The 20808-nt window shown below is 45.1% G+C and overlaps 2 protein-coding genes across 2 annotated transcripts; one reads left to right on the top strand and one right to left on the bottom strand.

The window, feature by feature from the left end:
* Positions 1-1288: 1288 nt before the first annotated feature.
* LOC136477134 (glutamate decarboxylase-like) lies at positions 1289-5795 on the bottom strand. Its single transcript, XM_066475174.1, has 8 exons — positions 5733-5795; positions 5375-5664; positions 5093-5297; positions 3372-3572; positions 3063-3277; positions 2332-2585; positions 2190-2242; positions 1289-2018 (listed from the first exon to the last, which is right to left on the bottom strand). Exons 1-8 carry the CDS (start codon positions 5778-5780, stop codon positions 1533-1535), a joined length of 1752 nt encoding a protein of 583 aa, XP_066331271.1. The 5' UTR covers positions 5781-5795; the 3' UTR covers positions 1289-1532.
* A 7870-nt stretch (positions 5796-13665) lies between these two features.
* Positions 13666-18351, top strand: LOC136473208 (DNA polymerase epsilon subunit B-like). Its single transcript, XM_066470888.1, has 13 exons — positions 13666-13896; positions 14009-14189; positions 14635-14788; positions 14967-15098; positions 15329-15406; positions 15491-15595; positions 15689-15769; positions 15863-15993; positions 16093-16187; positions 16498-16597; positions 17357-17471; positions 17551-17661; positions 17845-18351. Exons 1-13 carry the CDS (start codon positions 13725-13727, stop codon positions 17989-17991), a joined length of 1602 nt encoding a protein of 533 aa, XP_066326985.1. The 5' UTR covers positions 13666-13724; the 3' UTR covers positions 17992-18351.
* Positions 18352-20808: the final 2457 nt, after the last annotated feature.

The raw sequence follows: 20808 nt of genomic DNA, 5'->3' as shown, positions 1-20808 counted from the left end.
GGCATGGCATTGCTGTCGCGATTGCTTTGATTTCCTGACGAAGAGTGGCTATCCGATGGGAATCGGATATGATTATTAACTCGGTTGCTGCTTCTTCCTATGCCAAGGAAACCCTTGAGACCTTTCTTCATGATTCCTGAAAACCAATGACAATCTCAAGAGGAGGGGTTATGTGTTAGCGAAAACAAAGCACGTCCTTGATTTATAGATCACCACAACATTGCCCTTCTTCTCCTGGAAGGATGGTTTGCTTGGTGATTAGGCAAATTGGCTTTCGGAGGTGGAGTACGAAGGAGAAGGTGTGTGTGGATATTAGCAAAGGCTTGGAAATTCTGATATGAAGAGAGAGTGCACACCCCAAGGCAATAAATGGAGCCAGGAAGGTGCAAAGTGCCAAGGACGTATGCATGGCTCCAGGAGAATCAAAAGAAGAAATGTCAAGGGATTGATTGAAAACTTTGGAGATGTTGGAGGAAAGGCCAAGGTGAGTGGGAGGCAAGGATGAAAGGTGGAATCACATCATCAGCTTTTGCATTTTTCAACACATGCAAGGTAGGAGTGATTGGAGGTGATAGGAGCAGAGAGAGAGAGAGAGAGAGAGAGGTCAGGCGACCCACCTAATCACTCTCTTGATGAATGTCGACATTTTAAGCAATGTACTAAGTATATTTGAGTAAGAAAATGATGGTGCTTAGAAGAAAATAATAGGGATTATGTGCATACCTTTTAGGGATGAAAACGATGCGGATATTTTCTGACCGTATTTGAAACCGAATCCGTTTAGAGGGGTTGAGATCTGTCCGTATCCGAATCCGGATATCCAACATCTGATACCGTATCCGTATCCGAATACTCAAATCACATATTTATGATGTCGATATCCAATCGTATCCTATCCTACATAGTTGACACTATCCGTATTCGAATCCGAATTCGGACAGAAATATGAAAATAAATATAATATCGAAAATATCCGTCCGTATCCGATCCGTTTTCATCCCTAATACCTTTGCATTACTCACACCTTGGATTCCTTTCATGCAGCTCCATGCTCCCGTGAATGCCGGAGTCAGTGTCCTCCATGAATGATGGCAGTGCAAGGTTGTATAATTATTTCAGTCCACTGGTTATCGTGATAAAAGTTTGGCAGTGTACGATATATTTTCTTATTCTCGTTGCAATGCAGGAACGTAATTCTAGTTTAATAATATTATTAGGGAAGATTACATAAAATACCTGACGAACAAATATACTGCGAAAGAGGGGAAGTACGTACAGGGCCAACATGTGGCATAAATCCAACATTTACATACATTATTTCTGGTTCCTGAATCCTGAACATTTGCATACTGCATACACCGTGTCCTTGTGCACATATACGTAACTGGAGTACTGGACCAACGCCCAGTGCTACACGCAACAGGACCCAGCGTCTGCACAGACACAATCACACATATAAACGAAGCTGCCATGGTGAAACCTCCGACTCACTCTCACACCCTCGGCCCTCCGACAATCACACATATAACGCATCAACAGACCCCCGTCTTCTTCTTGTTCACAGCGTTCCTCCACCGCGCGGCGACCTCCCCCTCGATCTCCAGCGCGCTCTTCTTGGCCACGACGCCGTCGTCGTCCGACTGCGCGGCAGCGGCGGTGGCGGTGGAGACCCAGGTCACGGCGTGGGTGGCGCGCGCGTCCAGCTCGTGCAGGATCTTCTGGATGTCCGAGGCGAGCCGCTCGGAGAAGCTCCGGCTGAAGTCCTCCCTGATGACGACGCGGAGCACCGCCACGTGCTCCGCGTCCGCCGGCATCGTGTACGCCGGCACGATCCAGCTGAACCGCCGCAGGTTCTCGGAGATGTCAAACACGCTGAACCGGCTGCTGTCCTTGAGCGAGAAGGCCACCAGCGGCACGCCGGTGTCCTTGGACAGGATGTCGAACCGCCCGGTCGCTGCGATGCCTTCTCGCAGTATCGCGGCGTTCTCCTGGCAGTTCTCCATGATGTTTTTGTACCCCTACATCAGAAAAGTGGCACCAAAATAATAGAGCAGATTGCAGGTTGTAACAACGGCACAAGGGAAAACTGAAAGAAAAATGATATGCTCTGAAGAAGAATGTATCAGACAGCATCTTTTTGTTCCCTGTACATACATCAAACTGTTTGATCAAGAGGAGAATAGCAGTACCTCGAAGCCTAGGCGAATGAGCTGATAGTATTGCGCAATGATCTGACTGGAACCTGAAGAAAATTGCCAAGCACTCAATTCCCTGCAACATGAGGAAGACCGAAAAAATGACACGAACCTGAAAAGAAAGAATGGAAGATACCTTTGGAGAAGTTGAGCGTGAAGGTAGGCTGGTCAGTCCCTAGGTAGTTTATATGGAAAATGAGCTCTTCAGGCAAATCCTCCTTGCTCCGCCAAATGACCCAACCAACACCAGCATAGACAAGGCCATACTTGTGCCCACTGACATTGATGCTCTTCACCAAAGGTAGCCTGAAGTCCCATTCAAGTTCAGGGTAGAGGAAAGGTGCTATGAATCCTCCACTCGCAGCATCAACATGAATAGGCACATCCCACCTTCATTGCACGCATAAGAGAGTAAGCATCTTGACAGAAACTAGAGTAGAGTATGTTGTGTTAGTCTGCTTAGCTTTAAAGGTTTGGTCATATCCATAAGAAAGATAGCGAAGCCCATTCTTTTGGATGGTTTCAGGAAAATGCAACCTATAATTGCTTGGAGTGACATGGCACTGATGGCAATAATGTTCATTTATCATTCACCTAAGGTTCAATTTTTGCAAATAAGTTTTGACTCAGTCCATTTGTTATTACCCAAATAATGCAAGAAGGGTTCATTCTTGGAAATAAGTTTGCAACATTTCTTTCAAGGAATCATTTTAACAAAGGTTTTATCTAAAATTTGGAACGATGGTTGACAGTCACTTTGAACCCAAAACATACATTGCCTCAATACTACTGAACCGATGGACTGTTATGGTTGCATTCAGAAGATAATACCCTGGAATCCCAGGCATCGAAAAAACAAATGCTTACCCAGTTTCCTTGTTCTTTTTTGTAAGAAGGTCGTTCAATAGTTTGACGTCTTCAAACTCTCCAGTGAGAGTTGATCCCAAGATTGCCGCAACACAAATAGTGTTCTCATCCACCATCTCAACAGCCTTGACAGGGTCCATGACATAATATCCTTCTGATAACTTAACTTCCTTTAGTTCTACTTCAAAATACCTTGCAAACTTCTCCCAGCAAACCTAGGACATTAGAAATCGCCAAAGGCATATTTCAGACACTTATGGTGGTTGCAATCTGATCACCTTGTCCGACAGTTTCACACAAGCAAAATACCTGAACATTAGCACCAGTGACAATGTTGGGTTTGTCACATGGTTTCCCCTGTTCCTTCCTCTTATTTTGCCATTTCCTCTTGAATGCTAGACCTGCAAGCATGATCGCTTCTGAGGATCCCACTGTTCCAACTCCAACAGCCGTCTCATCCTCCTTAATCGGTGCATTGAACAAGTGAGCTATCATATTTACACAGCGGTTCTGCAGAAATAGCAACAGGCAGTAAGCAGATGCACAATAGCAACCAACAGAGCAGAACTGTACAAACAAGTCCTAGTTTTTTTTTTTGTGAATATAAACAACTCCTAGTTAGGTTCTACAAATGACCAAAGTCGTAGTATCAGTAACCAGGTAAAAGCTGCCGGCGCAACACTACTTAGTGTTTGCCGGACAAGTTAATCACACCTACAAACCATTTGTTATAGCTTCGCCACTACGCATCGTCCATCCGACTGAACCGAACTACTATGTGCTACAAGTAATTGGTTTGCCTGTCGCTGAAACCAACCAGTTTGCCAGTTAACTGGACATTAATAGTGCAACAAATACTGATTTCAGGGAGGTCATTCAGACAGTAATCAAAATATAGTCAGTGAACCAAACCAAATTCAGCAAAAAGTTAAAAGACCAGCGCAAACAGTGGCAAAGGGAGGGGGGCTGAGGGGGGCCTGGCACCCGCAGTACTCCCCCATAATTTGGTAGTTGATTCTCTAATTAGCTAGTTAATAATATTAAATTAGTGCTTCTCATTCCTTTTGTTGTTGTTATTGCTGTGATTCTATTATTATGTACCCAATATTCTGGTTAAGTCCCTACAATACTACCCTAATTATCTAATTAACAATGTATTTAGTGCTTGCTTGTTGGTTCTCCCTCCATATTTATCTTCAACATCATCTATATTATTTTGAATTAGTCTTCCTGGTATCTTTTCATCTCCTTTGTTTTTGTTGTCATCTAGATTTTTTCTGGCCTAAGAATTGGATTAATCGAGTGGGAGTTTAGAGGCCTAGGGCCGATTAAGTTTTGTTCCATTTTTCTTCGTACTCCTATGTCAATGTTTTTTTTTTTAGTTTTTTTATCCTTTTCTTTTGTATCGTAAAATAACATTTATTTGGTTATTATGTATGCCATTACTGTATATGAATTTATCGTGTATGATGGTTGCCGGTTTAAACGGCCCCCTGGCCCCCTATGTCTAAATCCTGGCTCTGCCCCTGAGCGCAAAGTTTGAGTTGAAAGAGCATATCTTTATCATGTGAGTCAATAATAACTGTCTACTTATTTATTCAAACAGGAAATAAATATGGGACTATCGAGTTTTTTGCCTCTTCAGATCAGATCCATGTTTATCAGGTATTCAGGATATCAGGTCATACAAACATACGGAAAAACTTGAAACTTTTGGCACGCTGACACTCAAGTTTTAGAAAAATACGCCTTATGTTTCGTAGAAAAAATAGCATACTTATCCAAACTCGTGTATTTTCCAGTCCAAACCCCAAAATGTCTGGGGACATGGGATGGTCAGACCCTTCCGTTGTTGGCAGTTACTGTACTGGGCACTTCTGACTTTTGAGGCTCCATTTCGACATACGCATGACTTCATATGGAAACAGGATGGACGCGGACGCAAAAGTCGAATTTAGCAAGGGCAGACAGAGCAACATGGCAAGTGCTGAACCTGACCCTTCGTTGTTGGTGGTGCATGGTAGTAGTACCTGGAGCTCGGTGGTGACGGGGTACTCGTCCATGTCGACGTAGTTCTTGTTGAGGGAGTCCATGAAGAGCTTGTCGCACTCGGGCTCCATCCACGTGGTGACGAAGGACGCCAGGTTCAACCGCGGGTTGCCGTCCAGCATCAGCTCGTCGTTGATGATCTGGTACGCCGCCTCCCGCGGGATCGACCGCTCCGGCATCCGGTACCTGCAAGCAAGCAAGCACCGGATCAGCACAAGCAGAGGCAGCGAACCGTCGCCGCCCGGATCTGGTCGGCACGTCACCGCGGCAAGCGCTCGCGCACGTAGCGCGAGGCGAAGGTGCAGGCCACCGTGTCGTCGTCCCGGCTGGAGCTCGCGTGCGAGAGCACCATGGCTGCCCGCTGTGGCTGTGCCCTGCTGCACTGTTCTGGGATTCGTTCTCGCCTTTCGGTGGTGGTGGTTTGTGTTGCTGTTATAATGGCAGCCTTTACACACCTCGCCTTTACAGTACTATCAATAATGGAAGCCGTGGTGTGTCTCCTGGCCAACCAGCGGCCTCCGCGCGGCCGCGGCGGGCTGAAACGGAACTGCCACTGCAGAAAGAAACTGACCGTGGGAGTGGGTCGCGGACGTAGCGGGACGCGAAGGAGGTGGAGCTCACCGGCTCGGCGCCCGTGCCGGGCCCCGTCGCGGCCACGCTAACCACCATCGTTTTCGCTCCCGATCGACTCCGCTCTCCGCGATCGGGCGGACAGCGACCGACGGCCCCCCGATGGATCGAGAGCGAGCGCGCGCTGGGAAGGGGAATCGATTCGCTGAGCGGAAGGCTAGTGCGTGCCTGCGTGGGAACGGTGCGGCGTTGTCGCTGGAGCCTGGCCCGGCGCGACGGGGACGTTGGGGTGTTTTGGAGGCGGGTCGGGCGCCAGCCGCCAGCTCGGGGTGCCGCGCGGCCATTTGTTTAGTGGCCGCGTCGCACACGTACGCGTGTGGCCCGGCGCACGCGTCCGCTCGGCGAGAGGTACGCGTGGTGGCGGGTGTTTATTCCGGATCGATCACCCGCGCGCCCGATCACTCTCGCTGGCTCGCTTCGTCACGGCTGCTGCCTGCGTGTCGTCGGATCGTGGGCGCGAGAACCAGACGACTCCGGTGCGCCGTGCGCCCATACTGTCAAAGTGTCAAAAGTGTGCGTGGACTCTTTGCGAACCATGAGCGAGGATGGGGGCTCTGGCCTCTCGAGTCTGGACTGGAGTGTTCTTGGCGAATCATGTACGCTGTGATTCTATGCTTTCCGCGGTGCAGCGAATCCCACAATAGCTGGGACCCACATATTGATATTACTGTAAATAATCTGCACAATATTGCTGCCTGCTATAACCAGTTATTCCCACCTAATTTCAGTCAATTTCGCAAAAAAAATTTAAGATGTCAACATGAGGTTTCAATTTTAGGGTCCAACTTTTGATGTGGGGCCTACATATACATTTGGCAACATTAATCTGCATAAATGTGTTGCCTGCTATAATGAGACAGCTCCAACTACGAATTGATATGGGTCCACATATATAACCGGCAACATTAATCTACACAAAGTTAACGCCTGTTATAACGAGTCATCTCCAACTAATTTGATTCATTTTTTGCGAAATTTTTAATGTGTGAACGCGATGTTTTAATTTTAGGGTCCAGCTTTTAATGTGGGATCCACATTTAAATCTATCTGCACCGGTCTACACAAAGCTGTTGAGTACTATAATGAGTTATTTCATCAAGTTTCCGTTAGTTTTACTAAATTTTTAAGGTGATGCGAGATTTTCAATCCAGGGATCTAGCTTTTGATATTGCAGTCCACAGTATATATAACAGGTATATGTGTAGAATATTAATAGAAACTAGTAGTTCAATTCAAAACAATAAGTATGGATAAAATATCGTCCAATGGGTATGAATAAGATTGGGGAGGGTGAAAAATGAATAATGATGATATGGATTTGAACATGGATAAGCATGAATTTATCATACCCTCCCCAGTGGCAGGTATACTCCCAGACTTCAGGTGCAATTACCTGTGCCTTGGGTTTTTTTGCTTTCTCTGTAAAAAAACAAATTCTAGATTTATAAAAATATATTAACATTTATATATCTAAATAGGTTTATTGTCATAAAAATATATCTCATGATTAATCAAATCTATACCTACATATCGAGAACCGAGCGTAGCTCGGGTGGCAAGTCCGGTGGTTGAGACCTTGCCGGCTAGGGATCGAGCCCCAGTGGCTGCGATTTCCTGGTGTCTCACCGGGGTTAGTCCCCAAAATAATTCTGTTGCCTCTCGCGCGTGGAACCACAAAGGGAATGCGACGCACCTCGTCGTCTACGGATCCATGGACCCGGTGATCTCACAAAGGACGCGATCATGGAATCTAGGTGTAGTTGTAGGATCTGTTTGTGTACTTGTGGTGTGAGTGCGGTGTGTGTGAGTGTGTGGTGTTAGTGTGTGTGTCTGTCCATGAACAGATACTACAGTTATACCTAGATGAGAGGCGCAAAAAAAAAATCTATACCTACATATCATCTAATATTAAGTACAAAAATTTCTTTCTCCATGGCTCCATCCATTGGTCCATCATTTTACACTGTTGCTACTCTTCTTCTGGAATTCACTTCGATTTTTTTCGTTTATATCTCTTTTCTTTGAACCCTTGGTTTATCATCTCTCACTTAGAGTTACAAAATCTTACTCACATCACTCATGTCATGACATAGCTAGCCGAATCCGAGCCCATGTACGTCGAAACTTGGCACGTACGCATGTGGCTTCATATTTTTTTAATCTAACAATAGATGTAGGTAATAGCCATCTATTAAACCGAGTCAATTTTCTAGAAGAGATTAGTCATTTATTACAACTAACATTTATTAAGGGCCTTAGGGTTAAATTAAAATAAGGTCAGGCTAAGTCCAACTAAGAGCATCTCCAAGAGTCTTTCTAAATCTCACTCTGTAAATCATTATTTGGAAAGTCATTTGTATAAAAATCATTTTTATATTTTTTTCATTTTTCAACAGTTCTTATAGATCTCATACGCACTCTAGAGAGCCATTCTCGTTGGATAACTATTTAGAGAAGCTATTGGACAGTAGTTTTTCACCAAAATCTCTATTCCTAGCATTAAGAAATGATATGGAAAGTCTCTTGAAGATGTTCTAAATACACCATGATAGCGAGCTAATTATGGGCCTTAGGGTCACATAACATGATGTACATTCCGTTGGAACGCGTGAACAAAGCCATCTAAGGAGGTAAATCAGATAGTTTTAGGGGGTGTTTGGCATGGCTCCTCCCGAGGTGATGAGTATAGGCCCGATCTTCCGAGAGGTAGCCGGTAAGTTCGATTTGTGGAGATCTCGACGTTGGCGATCCGGCTTCAAATCAGACACGATTCGAACCCTGCAACCGTTACACCACTGCTCCGTTGGTTATCAACCAAGCACAACTTGATTGACCTCGCCAAGAAGGCTTTTCCTGCAAGCGAATCGAAGAGCACAAGCAAGAAGGTAAAACACGCAATCTGATATTGCAAATATGAATGACGCGAATATCAATAGAGGGTTCTAGAACTCGGTTCCAAAGGACTAATCGACACAGTGGAGGAGATCAAGAACGGGGGCCCTGGATCACTGTAAAAGGATTTGTCACCACAGTTACAATGAACGATTCAGTTTCTCGATGGAAAACTAAACTCTAAACAAAACCCAATTGTGTAGCAGCGGCGGCGGCTGTGTTTATAGTCTAAGACTCGACCTAGGGTTGGGGACGGCCAGGGGTTGGGCGCCCACAACTTGGGCTTAAGGCCCGACACGATACATGGCCAAGTTGGCCCAAATAGGTGACGCAGCACCTTGCCGTGGTCATACAGAATGATCTACGGACCTTCTGGAGCTGGGACCAGATCCAAAACGACGGCGTCGTCGTCCCCTTTCCAACACATCCAAGAACGGCCCGTTTCGACGTCGTATGAGGAAGTTATGATCGAAACAGTGACGACGTGTCTGCTGAATCCGAGGGTGACGTGGCAGCTGAGTTGGGAACGAATTGCAACTTGGGGAAGACCATGGCGTCGGTGTGTCCAGCGTGGCGATGTCCTCATCATCCTCCCCTTCTCGAATTGGAGTCGTCCTCGACTCCATCTTGGCGATGTCCTCATCATCCCCTCCTTGTAGAATTGGAGTCGTCCTCGACTCCATCCCATCATCAGCGAACTCCTACCAAAGGTTAGTGACAGCAGGCAATGCACCAGACATAAAAGGTTGACAAAACATAGTATAACATGGTGCATCAGGATTATCACATAACTTAGCAGTAGCTGGAGTTGTAGCAAGAAAAGCACCTCCTTTTAACTTAATCCCATTATTTTTAGCAATGTCTGTTGGAGGTTTATTTTTGATCTCATTAGCATGTTTAATAATATCCGTAGGAGACAAAGGCAGCAATGTAATTTTCTTGTCTTTATGTATGATAGTGTATGTATTAGTTCTACCATGGTGTAAAGCATCATTATCAAATTCCCATGGTCGACCTAACAAAATGGAACAAGCTTGCATAGGGACAACATCAAAATCAGCAGTATCATGATAAGAGCCTGTGAAAAAACTAATGCGTGCTGATTTAGTTACCTTAGTCTTACCACTATTATTGAACCATTGAAGTTTATATGGATACGAATGTTGTCGTGTGGTCAAGCTAAGCTTGTCAACCAAATCTGAACTCACCAAGTTGTTGCAACTCCCGCCATCAATGATAGTGAGAACACGACAACCCTGCACAATGAGATACATGTGGAACAAATTGTGGCGTTGGATCTTCATCTCTTCTTCATGTCCCACACGTGTACTCAACACACGCTGCACAAGAAGGCTAGGGTAGTCCGCGGCAGCAGCCACGGAGTCAATGGTGATGGCCTCCTTGTCTTGATCGCCCTCGGTGGGATCTGCATCAATGTTAGCAGCAAGGGCTAAATCATCTTCAACATCACTAGCACTTACATATCCATCCTCGGTAGCAATGAAAGCGCGACGACTGGGGCACTCCTTCATGACATGTCCCATGCCTTTGCATCGGTGGCAAATGATTTTAGAGCTGGACGAGGAGGAGCTAGTAGAAGCACCCGGAGTTCCACCTTTCTTCAGCTGTGGAAACTGCACATTAGACAATTTACTTACCCCGGAAGAAAGTGGAGGTGTAGATGGCTGTGGTGCAACAGGAAGCTTGGGCGTCTCCGGCTCGGAACGCTGCTGAAAATTCCTCCCATTGTTAGACCTGAAAGGCTGGTGTTGTTTGCATCCCTGTACTTCTCGTTCTGCCTTAATAGCAAGATGATACAATTGGGAAAAATTGCGCCATTCTTTGTAATCAAGTATGTTCTGTATATCATGGTTTAAACCACCAAAAAATCTAGCACTAGCATCATCATCATCTTCATTTATACCACAACGTGCTAAACCAATAAGCAATTCTTGATAGTATGCTTCTACTCCTTTATCACCTTGTTTTAAAGTTTGTAGTTTCAAACGTAAATCACGTTGGTAATAAGGAGGAACAAAACGAGATTTCATACGTTGCTTTAAAACATTCCAAGTTTGAGGCACAACAGCAGCATTATTAGCATTGCAAAGATCACTCCACCAGAATAAAGCAAAATTAGTAAACTCACTAGTAGCAAGTCTAACTCTATGCTTAGGAGGAACATTATGAGAATCAAATTTTTGTTGAACAGCAAGCTCCCAATCTAAATATGCCTCTGGATCAACATTATCAGCAAAAGGAGGTAGACTAAATTTAATTTTAGCAAAAGGATCATTATTACCATGATTATTACCTCCCATGCCGCGACGATTGAAGTTGAGGCGGCGACGGCCACCACCGTCAGCATACGCATCTTCATCACGAAAAGCATCCGCATCTTCATCATCAGCACGATAAGGTGGAGGGCGTTGCTCAAGCTGTTCAATGTGGGTGACCAGATTGTTCACGTTGCGCGTCAGCTCAGTCATAAGATTGCGTTGTTCAGTCATGAACGTTGTAAGCTCGCCCTTGGACACGCACTCATTGAAGTCCGTCGGAGTTCCTGCCATGGTTAGAAGATAGAAAAAGACAACACCAAAGTATTATCCCTATCAACTAAAAGGAAACAAGTGGTGGTGGTGGTGATGGTGGTGAAAGTGGAATGCAAAATCACAAGCGGCTTACCATCGTCTTGCCTGTATTCTTACCAACGCCAAACAGGAGCAAAACCAAAGTGGCGAAGCAATCTGTTGTGGAGCGTGGGTAACAGTTGCAAGATGAACCTGTGCTGATAGAAGAATATGTGGAGCTATGGGTAGGCACACAATATAACAGCAAGGATTAGCAATTAACGAATGCAGATTAATGATTGTTCAATCCGGATCCAAAGTACAAATCACAGGTGCTGGCTAAGACGTATCGAGACGTAGCGCAACAAGGTGAAAACAAAGGACGATCGAAAGAACTCACAGAACAAGCAAATAGCCCGGATTTCTCCTTTTTCCTGAATTTTTCCAAAAGGCACTAGTAGGAAACAAAAAAAAATTTCTTACTATTTTTTTATACTTTTCTCTGAACAAGGATCACAAAAGATGCAACCACAAAAATTGGCACCTACAACTGAGGTGGGATGTGGTCTACAGAAATTCAGCACGTTCTCTGAAAAGCGTGCAAAAACTTTGACAATTTTTTTTCTTTATTTTCCCGAATTTTTTTGGCAATTTTGACGAAACCAAATAGGGCAAAGCCGAGTTTGGGTCGGCTCCAAATGGTGTCAAGAAGCTGCTCAAAAAATTTCAGATTTTTCTGATAAACGAGCGAAAAGTTATGCCTGTTTTACCGAAGGTATCTCAAAGTATGTTTTCCGGGAGGCACAACACGGCGGCGGCAGTTAGGGCAAAGCGTCCCTAAACTCTAACACCGATCACAGCAGTAGGTATTCGCCTGATGATGTAAGGAGGGCTGCGATGCAGGCAAAATAAGAGCGGCTGGCAACCTATCTAGGGTTTGCGCGGCGGCGAGAAGTTACACAAGGCGGCTAGCGGGGCAAGTCGAGTAATGTGGTGGCTTCAACTTGTTGTTTGGGAACGGTGGATGGGATAGCGGCGGAAAACAAAATCACAGCAACGGGCGATTGAACTACGACCACGAACACAATCCTAAACCAGCAACAAGACTCGACCACGGACACAAACTCAACAACACGAATCTGAAACGGAATTGCAAAGGCACAAAGGGTGATAGGACAGCGGAAATTGAAATATTTTTGGGCTTTTTGTGGACTCTAGGTAATGAACAAATATGAATCTAAGGCAAACGAGATTATACCTCGCGGTAAACCTGAAATATCTGATACCAATTGATGAGTATAGGCCCGATCTTCCGAGAGGTAGCCGGTAAGTTCGATTTGTGGAGATCTCGACGTTGGCGATCCGGCTTCAAATCAGACACGATTCGAACCCTGCAACCGTTACACCACTGCTCCGTTGGTTATCAACCAAGCACAACTTGATTGACCTCGCCAAGAAGGCTTTTCCTGCAAGCGAATCGAAGAGCACAAGCAAGAAGGTAAAACACGCAATCTGATATTGCAAATATGAATGACGCGAATATCAATAGAGGGTTCTAGAACTCGGTTCCAAAGGACTAATCGACACAGTGGAGGAGATCAAGAACGGGGGCCCTGGATCACTGTAAAAGGATTTGTCACCATAGTTACAATGAACGATTCAGTTTCTCGATGGAAAACTAAACTCTAAACAAAACCCAATTGTGTAGCAGCGGCGGCGGCTGTGTTTATAGTCTAAGACTCGACCTAGGGTTGGGGACGACCATGGGTTGGGCGCCCACAACTTGGGCTTAAGGCCCGACACGATACATGGCCAAGTTGGCCCAAATAGGTGACGCAGCACCTTGCCGTGGTCACACAGAATGATCCACGGACCTTCTGGAGCTGGGACCAGATCCAAAACGACGGCGTCGTCGTCCCCTTTCCAACGCATCCAAGAACGGCCCGTTTCGACGTCGTATGAGGAAGTTATGACCGAAACAGTGACGACGTGTCTGCTGAATCCGAGGGTGACGTGGCAGCTGAGTTGGGAACGAATTGCAACTTGGGGAAGACCATGTCGTCGGTGTGTCCAGCGTGGCGATGTCCTCATCACGAGGGGCTCATCCGGAGGAGCTGGAGCCTCCTCCAAAACGACTCTGGCTCCTCTGTTTTTTTTACTGAAAACGGCTCCTGTAGGAAAAACATTTAGGAAAGTCTAAAAATCCGTTTTTCCGATTGAGGGAGGCAAATTAAACGTTAGATGGACTTTTTTTCATGTAAATAAATATCTCTAAGACCTCACAGGCATCCAAATTCGAAAAGCCCGTTGGGCTACTTTCATTGGGATACATCACAAGCCCAACTCCATGAAATTGTGGTTTGGGTAGGCTCTGGCGGTCTGGCCCTTTCAGAGACGCAAGAATAAAAAAGCGGAGAGAAGCCCAGGAATCGCCATTATTATCCCGCCATTTCCCCAAAACCCCAACCCCCCTTTCCCGCCATACCCTCTCCTCTCCTCGCCGCTTCCCGCCCCCTCTCCCATGGCGGCGCCGTCGGCGGCCACGCGCAGGAAGCTGCAGCGCAAGTTCCGCCTGCGAGGCTTCACCCTCAAGGTGGACGCTCTCGAGGAGGCCGCCGCCTTCCTCGACCGCTTCCCCGACGCCGAGGACGACGCGCTCGACCTCCTCCTCGACGAGCTCGACAAGGAACCGCGTAAGCCAGCTCTCCCGTTTAGCCCCCCTGTGCGCCGTTTGCTATCTGCTGCTGTTATTGGCGGCTGTCGATTTGATGCTTGTGGATCTGGCCGTCTGTTTGGTGGGCGCAGTGCAGTCGTCGATACTGGATCGGGACGCGGTCCGGCGCGTGGTGGCGCTGCTTGTCGAGGCTGAGGAGGCGCTCGATGCGGCGTCGCCGGCGGCCACGAGCGCAAGGTCTGCGCTGCGGGTGGTCGACGCGTTCCTCGTGCCGCGGTTCCACTACGACCCAATCAAGAAAGTGTTTTACGAGTATGTGAACGCTGCATTTTCTTTGTGGATCTGGGCAATTCTCCATGGGGACTTGAGAATTGGTTCCTTCTTTTTAGGCTTCTCTATTGAACTGGGGTTAAAGATTGCTATTTTGCCAAATTGGATGCTAAAATAGGGATTTTGGATTCATGGTTGGGTACCTTATGCCACAAAGGCACAATCTAAGTATCTGATTCGCTTTTAACAGCTGCTAATTCGCAGAATAAATGTGTTAGGTTAGTTTGAGTGGTGCCAATGTTCTATTGTGTTTTACAAAGGTGTTAGATGAATCATATTAGGAAATTGCTGCTGAATACTTATAACTGTCTGGTCATATAGAGCACATCACTTGCTGAAAGATCTTGTTCTGTGTATAATTTGGCCATACTTCAGACCCTCATGTTTCTATTTGTTACTCTATGCTGGGATTTTCTATGCATAACAGGCACACAGGCAGATTAGCTGTCCATGGAGAAGCTGGAGATAAAGCTTCCCTTTATAGGGATAGGTATCAAGTGCTGCTTCAGAGGCTGTCTCGTGATAAATATTTCTCTAAGCCAGCTTTTGACACAGTTGCGACCGAAGATAGTAGTTGCGAGGTATTTCTCCCTGCTATGTTGTATCTATCTATCATAGATTGGTTTCTTTGATCCTTATGACTTAAATCGAATCCTGCAAACCCTATTCGTTATGCCTTTTCTTTTCAATTCGTTGTATGTTTGTTAGTCTTTCTATGTGGAGTTGCTTATATGTTTTCTCTTCTTTTTTTTCATGCAGATTACTTCTATACAGTCACTAATTGGGTGCACTGGACGGAGATGGATCATGGGGGTCATTTCGCAGTTGGAGGAGCGACAGTTCTACTTGGAGGATCTTACTGGAGCAGTTCCAATTGAGTTATCAAATGCCATATCCTAAGAAAGCAGTATTATTTTTAGCACTGATGGCTAGTTACTATTACTTGTGAATAATGCATAACAAACTTTCTACACCTTTTCTTTGTCAAATAAAATAAGTCAACATTAAACTTCTTCCGGTCACCTGTGAAGGATGGTGTATCAAGGAGTTTCCTCTTGTTTTATATGTGTGGATTTTGAGATTATTGAGAAAGTACCACTACTTTCCTTAACATAGAGCACAAAATCACGTCAGGTTTTTTCGTTGAAAATACTGTAATCGTAGCCGAAGGTGAGCTGCTTTCAAATGGCATTTTCCAGGTTTGTAGTTCTCATTTCCTAGAAAAGTTTCAAACCTTTTCTGTATTATCAGTTCTATTGCAACTATGTTCAAATCATGCACAGGTAAATACATGTGGATTTCCTCCCCTGGAGGACAGGGAAGCGTCAGTTTCATTGCTCATGGGTCTTGATTTCTTTGGGGGAGGTGTAATACCAACTGAAGAAGCAGTAAGTCCAATACCTTCATTCCAGATGTTGAATAATTAGGTCTTGTCAAAAACATCTTTACCGATAATTTTGGGTACCATTGATATCAAACAGCTAAGATTATCATCACTGGAGAAAAAGGCCGTGAATGATATGTTTGTCATTCTTTCGGATGTTTGGCTGGACAACCCTGAGGTATTTCTGTTTTACATTAGTTCTTTATTTTGTGTTTCTGTCATTATTGAGTCCTATTCTCAGGACGTTCCTATGTGTTATCTCGTAGAGAAGACTATGGAGAAGTTGGCTGTTGTTCTTGATGGGTATGATAGTGTGGAAGTTGTGCCTTCCCTCTTCGTTTTAATGGGCAATTTCTGCTCTCGCCCTTGCAATCTAGCGTTCAATTCATTTGAAGAACTCAGGTATGGCTTTCTGTTTCATTAGAGATGTCAGAGAGTTGTATGTCTTTTGTTCATGCTATTCCAGTATGAGATAAGCCTTAGCCATGTACCTTCACACAGATTTCAGTTTGGAAAGCTTGGCGAGATGATTGCAGCTCGATCTAGATTAAAGGAACATAGTCGTTTCTTATTCGTTCCTGGACCTGATGATGCAGGTACTCCAAAACTTAGTGATGCTTTTAGCTGATAGCTGCTCACGTCCACAAGTACAATGCATTCCTATATCCAAATTTGTAATTAGTTCGCTATTTAAGAATTAAGATGGAACTTGTTATGGCTATTAACTTGGTCCATTCTTTTATATCCTAGCTTTGACATGCTATTTAGAACATTTTCTGTGATACTAACAGTATTAGGACTATAAATGAGTTTCTTCAGACATATTGCTATCTGTCTCCCCAGACAATTGCAATGAGATGTTTCTTCATCGCTTTATATGTTTTTTACTCGATAACAAATATGCAGGTCCTTCTAAAGCTCTGCCAAGGTGTGCACTTCCAAAATACCTAATTGAAGAACTTCAGAAGCACATACCAAATGCAATCTTCGTAAGCAACCCCTGCAGGTTCGACATGAAACTCATGCTTAAAATTCCAACTGATATCAGGATTATACTGATAGGGAGCTGTACACATTAAACATGAGATGAGATCTTAACAATAAATATTTCGTGGGCAAAGCTATTATGCCTTCCAATATCGAATCAGAAGTATTCAGCTGCAGAGAATCAGTATGCCCAAAATGAAGGAGCAACAGTGTTATTTCTTTTTGATGTCATGAATTCTGCTAAATCGTTAAGTATTTATGTGTTTTCATGGTCTGCCAATGTAGAAATGATCAGCAGTCACTATATGAAGTTGTCGATGTACTGTAGTTATTTTATGGGAAGTTATTGAGAATCTCATACAGCTATGGTCTTGATTATTTTGGGATCTCATTGCACAATCACTGATGCACAATGGCAATGGGTATCTGGATACCTTAATCACCATGTTTCATGCTAGTCTACTGATGAGCATCTTATGCTTTTGGATAGGCAACATAATGCACGCTTGGCACTTTTGTGTTAGGTGTTATCTGCTTCATTTGGTTTATTTTTTGAATCGTAATCCACTGACATTTCAGTCAGGTCTTGGAAAAAGCTTCATATGCTCTACCACTGAGACTATAAACTTATAAAGTGATAGATTTACACAGAACATCCTGTTCAAACTATTCCACTAATCTTTATCTAGCTGCAATGGTCAAATCAAACATCAGCTTACAGATTTATCAATTCTGATCTGTCCCATGTCTAATAACAATAAGAGCTATCATTTTTCAGGGTGAAGTTTTATACACAAGAAATTGTGTTTTTCCGGCAAGATCTCCTTTACAGGATGCGGCGGTCATGTCTCATTCCACCAACAACGGAAGAAACAAGTGACCCTTTTGAACACGTAAATTACATGACTTACTTTTTTATATTGTAGTTAGCATAACCCCTTTGAAGACATTAACCGATCCTTCTCTTTTCAGCTGGTAGCAACTATCACCCATCAGAGCCATCTTTGTCCATTGCCTCTTACTGTTCAACCTATCATATGGAATTATGATCATTGCCTTCGGTTGTATCCAACTCCTCACACGGTATATCATTTGGGATATTGTTTATGCTAGACCCTTCAAAAAAAATGTTTTTCTTGTTATAGTTTCAGTGGATCTTTTGTGCTCATTTGTTACCTTGAACATACAAAATTGATAGTATAGTTTTACCTGACACAAGTTTTATATGGTGTTGTGCTCATTCTTCTCTTTTCAAAACTTCTTCAGATTGTATTGGGTGACAAAAGCGAGCAGAAAGCCTTCAAATATACTGGGATCACTTGCTTTAATCCGGGTTCGTTTGCGAATGACAGCACCTTTGCAGCATACCGTCCTTGCACCAAAGAGGTTGAGCTTTCTGCGTTGGAAGGCTAACATAAAGGGAGAATAAATTGAGGTTCTCCAATTTGATGAAGTGCAAATCCTCTCCAATTTGATGAAGCGTAGGTCTTCGACAAACGATTCGACATATAAATTAAGGAACTGCCATTTCCACACAAGGAACCGTGAAAATAGCATGGCTTCCATGAAGATGTGGTCTTTCTGTGAACAGAAGTGATGTTAACATCTCATCATAGGCTCAGCAAAGCAGTAGGAGCAGCACATTGGTGTTTGTGCAGCATCTCTAGATGTTTGTTAGTCTTTGATACTAGGTTAAACCAAAATGTTTTACTTGTACCATTTAGTTTTTCATTGTTGTAAATCATGGCAACAACTAACAAGACTGCTTTCTGAAAGTGCTCATAATTGTTCTATCTTCATATTTTGATCTCCCACCTTTCCAATATTTCATCTGACCACTCTGAAAAATGAGTAGATCATTATCATATATGACAACTGTAGTTCAAAAATAGGTGAGCCCTACAACAGGACACGAATTTCTGCTGAGACCGCACCAGCATTTCCAGTTTGATGATGAGGACATGTCAACATATCCACGATGTTGTTCATGCACCAAGCCACACGAATCTGTGTTGGGCTTGGGCAGCCTGAGTAAACTCTGAACTCATTAGCAACTTGAAGTTCTGAAAGAGAGTGCTTCAGCCTTCAGCTTTTGGATCGTGCGTGCTGATGCAGAACGCCATGGTACTGAACAGATTAGAAGGTTACTTTTGTCCTCGGCCTTTTGATTGTCGCGATTATGCAAGAGGGGCACCAGTTCTCATGAATCTTGCACTAGGGACTTCCACGGTGCTAAAATGATGCGCACTGAATTACAAGCCTTTCAGAAAGCATGGAACCCTTTTTACAGTGCTTGAATTTTCTCGTCCAAGCATTCAGAATCCTCTTTTACAGTTACTTGTTACTGCCCGGGTTAGTTTTACATCTTGTTCTTTCTTAGGGTTCAGGAAACTGCCATTGTCAGACAAGACTGCTAGCGCCCGGACGTCTGGACGGACGTCCGCAGCTACAGTCGGTTTCCCCTTCCGTTTCGCGCGTCAACGCATGGGCCCGCACTGCCCGGACGTCGCTCGACCGTGCCTGCGTCACCCGTGCCCACGCGGGGCCCATGCCACCCGATGTCGTCCACGCAGGGACTGCTCGCGTCCCCTCTTGCTTCTCACGTGCATCCCATGTATAACACCGGATCTACTTTTGGAACATTTAGATGCAACATTTACAAAAAAGACAGATGAACCATTTGAAACATGCATCTACAACACTTGCAAAAACAATCGAAAACCATTGCAAACATACGCAACATCCAGATAAAACACTTGCAATATATATGTGAAACATATGCAACATCCAAATAAACACGCTTGCAATTTGCGTCTGAAAATACAGATAAAACATTGAGGACATACGCTTGCAACATATGCAACATTCCGATCTACTTTTGCAACATCCGTGCGAAACACTTGAAATATACCTCTAAAATATCTGAAATGTACACTTGCAACATGCAGCATATCTCGGTGCGGCTTCCTCTGCCGTCTGCATCGGGGTGCCGCAGCCGTAGTAGGAGGCGAGGCCGGATGGGCTTCCGCGCTAGGGCCCGACGCTTCTCCTTACGCTGTCGGTGCCTGTCGGTGTCGTCGGGCAGGGCAGGCGGCGGAGCAAGAGCAACGACAGGAGCATAAGGGCGAGCATGTGAGCAGCGGTAGGAGCAGGTCTCTTCAGTGGATGAGGTAGGGCGCGGCAGCGACGATGACGTAGAGAGCGGGTGGGTGCCGGAGCACGAAGCTTGGATGGGAGAGGATCTATGGCGGCCTAGATTTCGTGCCGCCCGGCACGGTTACAAGTGGACGCCGTGACAGGAGTCGGAGGGGTGGACGGCGTGGTGAACACCGCGACGAGAAAGTTATCTATCACAGAGATGGGGGAGGAGGGGAGCAGGCCGGTTACCTGTTGGCCGGTCCACTGCGCAGGCCCGGACGCCCTACAGCCGTTTTTCCGTATATGTTGGTTGTCTTCTGGTACTAATATCTTGAATGGCCAGTTTGAGAAGAAAAAAAAATCTTGGGGCCTGTTTGGAACGCAGGAATTTCACAGGAATTACGCAGGAATTTCACAGGAATCAGTTCATTTTCACAGGAAAAAGTACAGGAACGGGAAAAAATCCCGCATTCCAAACAGGGCCTTGATGTCCAGAATAGCATGTTAGCCTACGGAATTCTTTTCCATGATAATTCTTATTTTACCTACGGTTTATCAGGGAGAACAGAACATTCTCCTGCTAAAATTAAGCTGCAGACCAGGTCACGCCGATTTTATTAACAAATTTCCACACCTCTTTCCTCTTCCAGCTTTATTCCGCTATTAAACAAGCATATCACGCCAATCCAATAATTAGAGCGTTTCTGGTTCTCCACAAAATATTTTTAAGTTTATTTTTATCAAGCAATGCAATTTTAAATTGGAAGATGGTGACTGTTAGTTTGACATATGCGAATTTTATCACCATGGGAAAAACAATTTTTATGCTAGTTGCGGAGGAATAAAATCTGCCTGCTGCATGCGCAGCCGCACTTGGGCCATGTCGCCGCCGCGCCGGTGGCCGAGGGCGCCTCGCGCTACCATGACTGGGGACCAGGGCCACCGCGCCTCCGCGCTGGAGGGTGGGTCCGGCCCGCCATGGCCTGGGGCCTGCGCCACCGCGCCGCTCCCTGCAGCCCGTCGCCCGGCCGACCGCCTAGAGCTCGTCGCGGCGGCGAGCTTGCCGCGCTGCTCGCCTGGAACCTCGCCGCA

Source organism: Miscanthus floridulus, chromosome 8, assembly GCF_019320115.1.
Source record: "Miscanthus floridulus cultivar M001 chromosome 8, ASM1932011v1, whole genome shotgun sequence".
NCBI lineage: Eukaryota > Viridiplantae > Streptophyta > Magnoliopsida > Poales > Poaceae > Miscanthus > Miscanthus floridulus.
The sequence above is the reverse complement of the archived record's forward strand: the minus strand, read 5'-3'. Positions and strand labels throughout refer to the sequence as shown.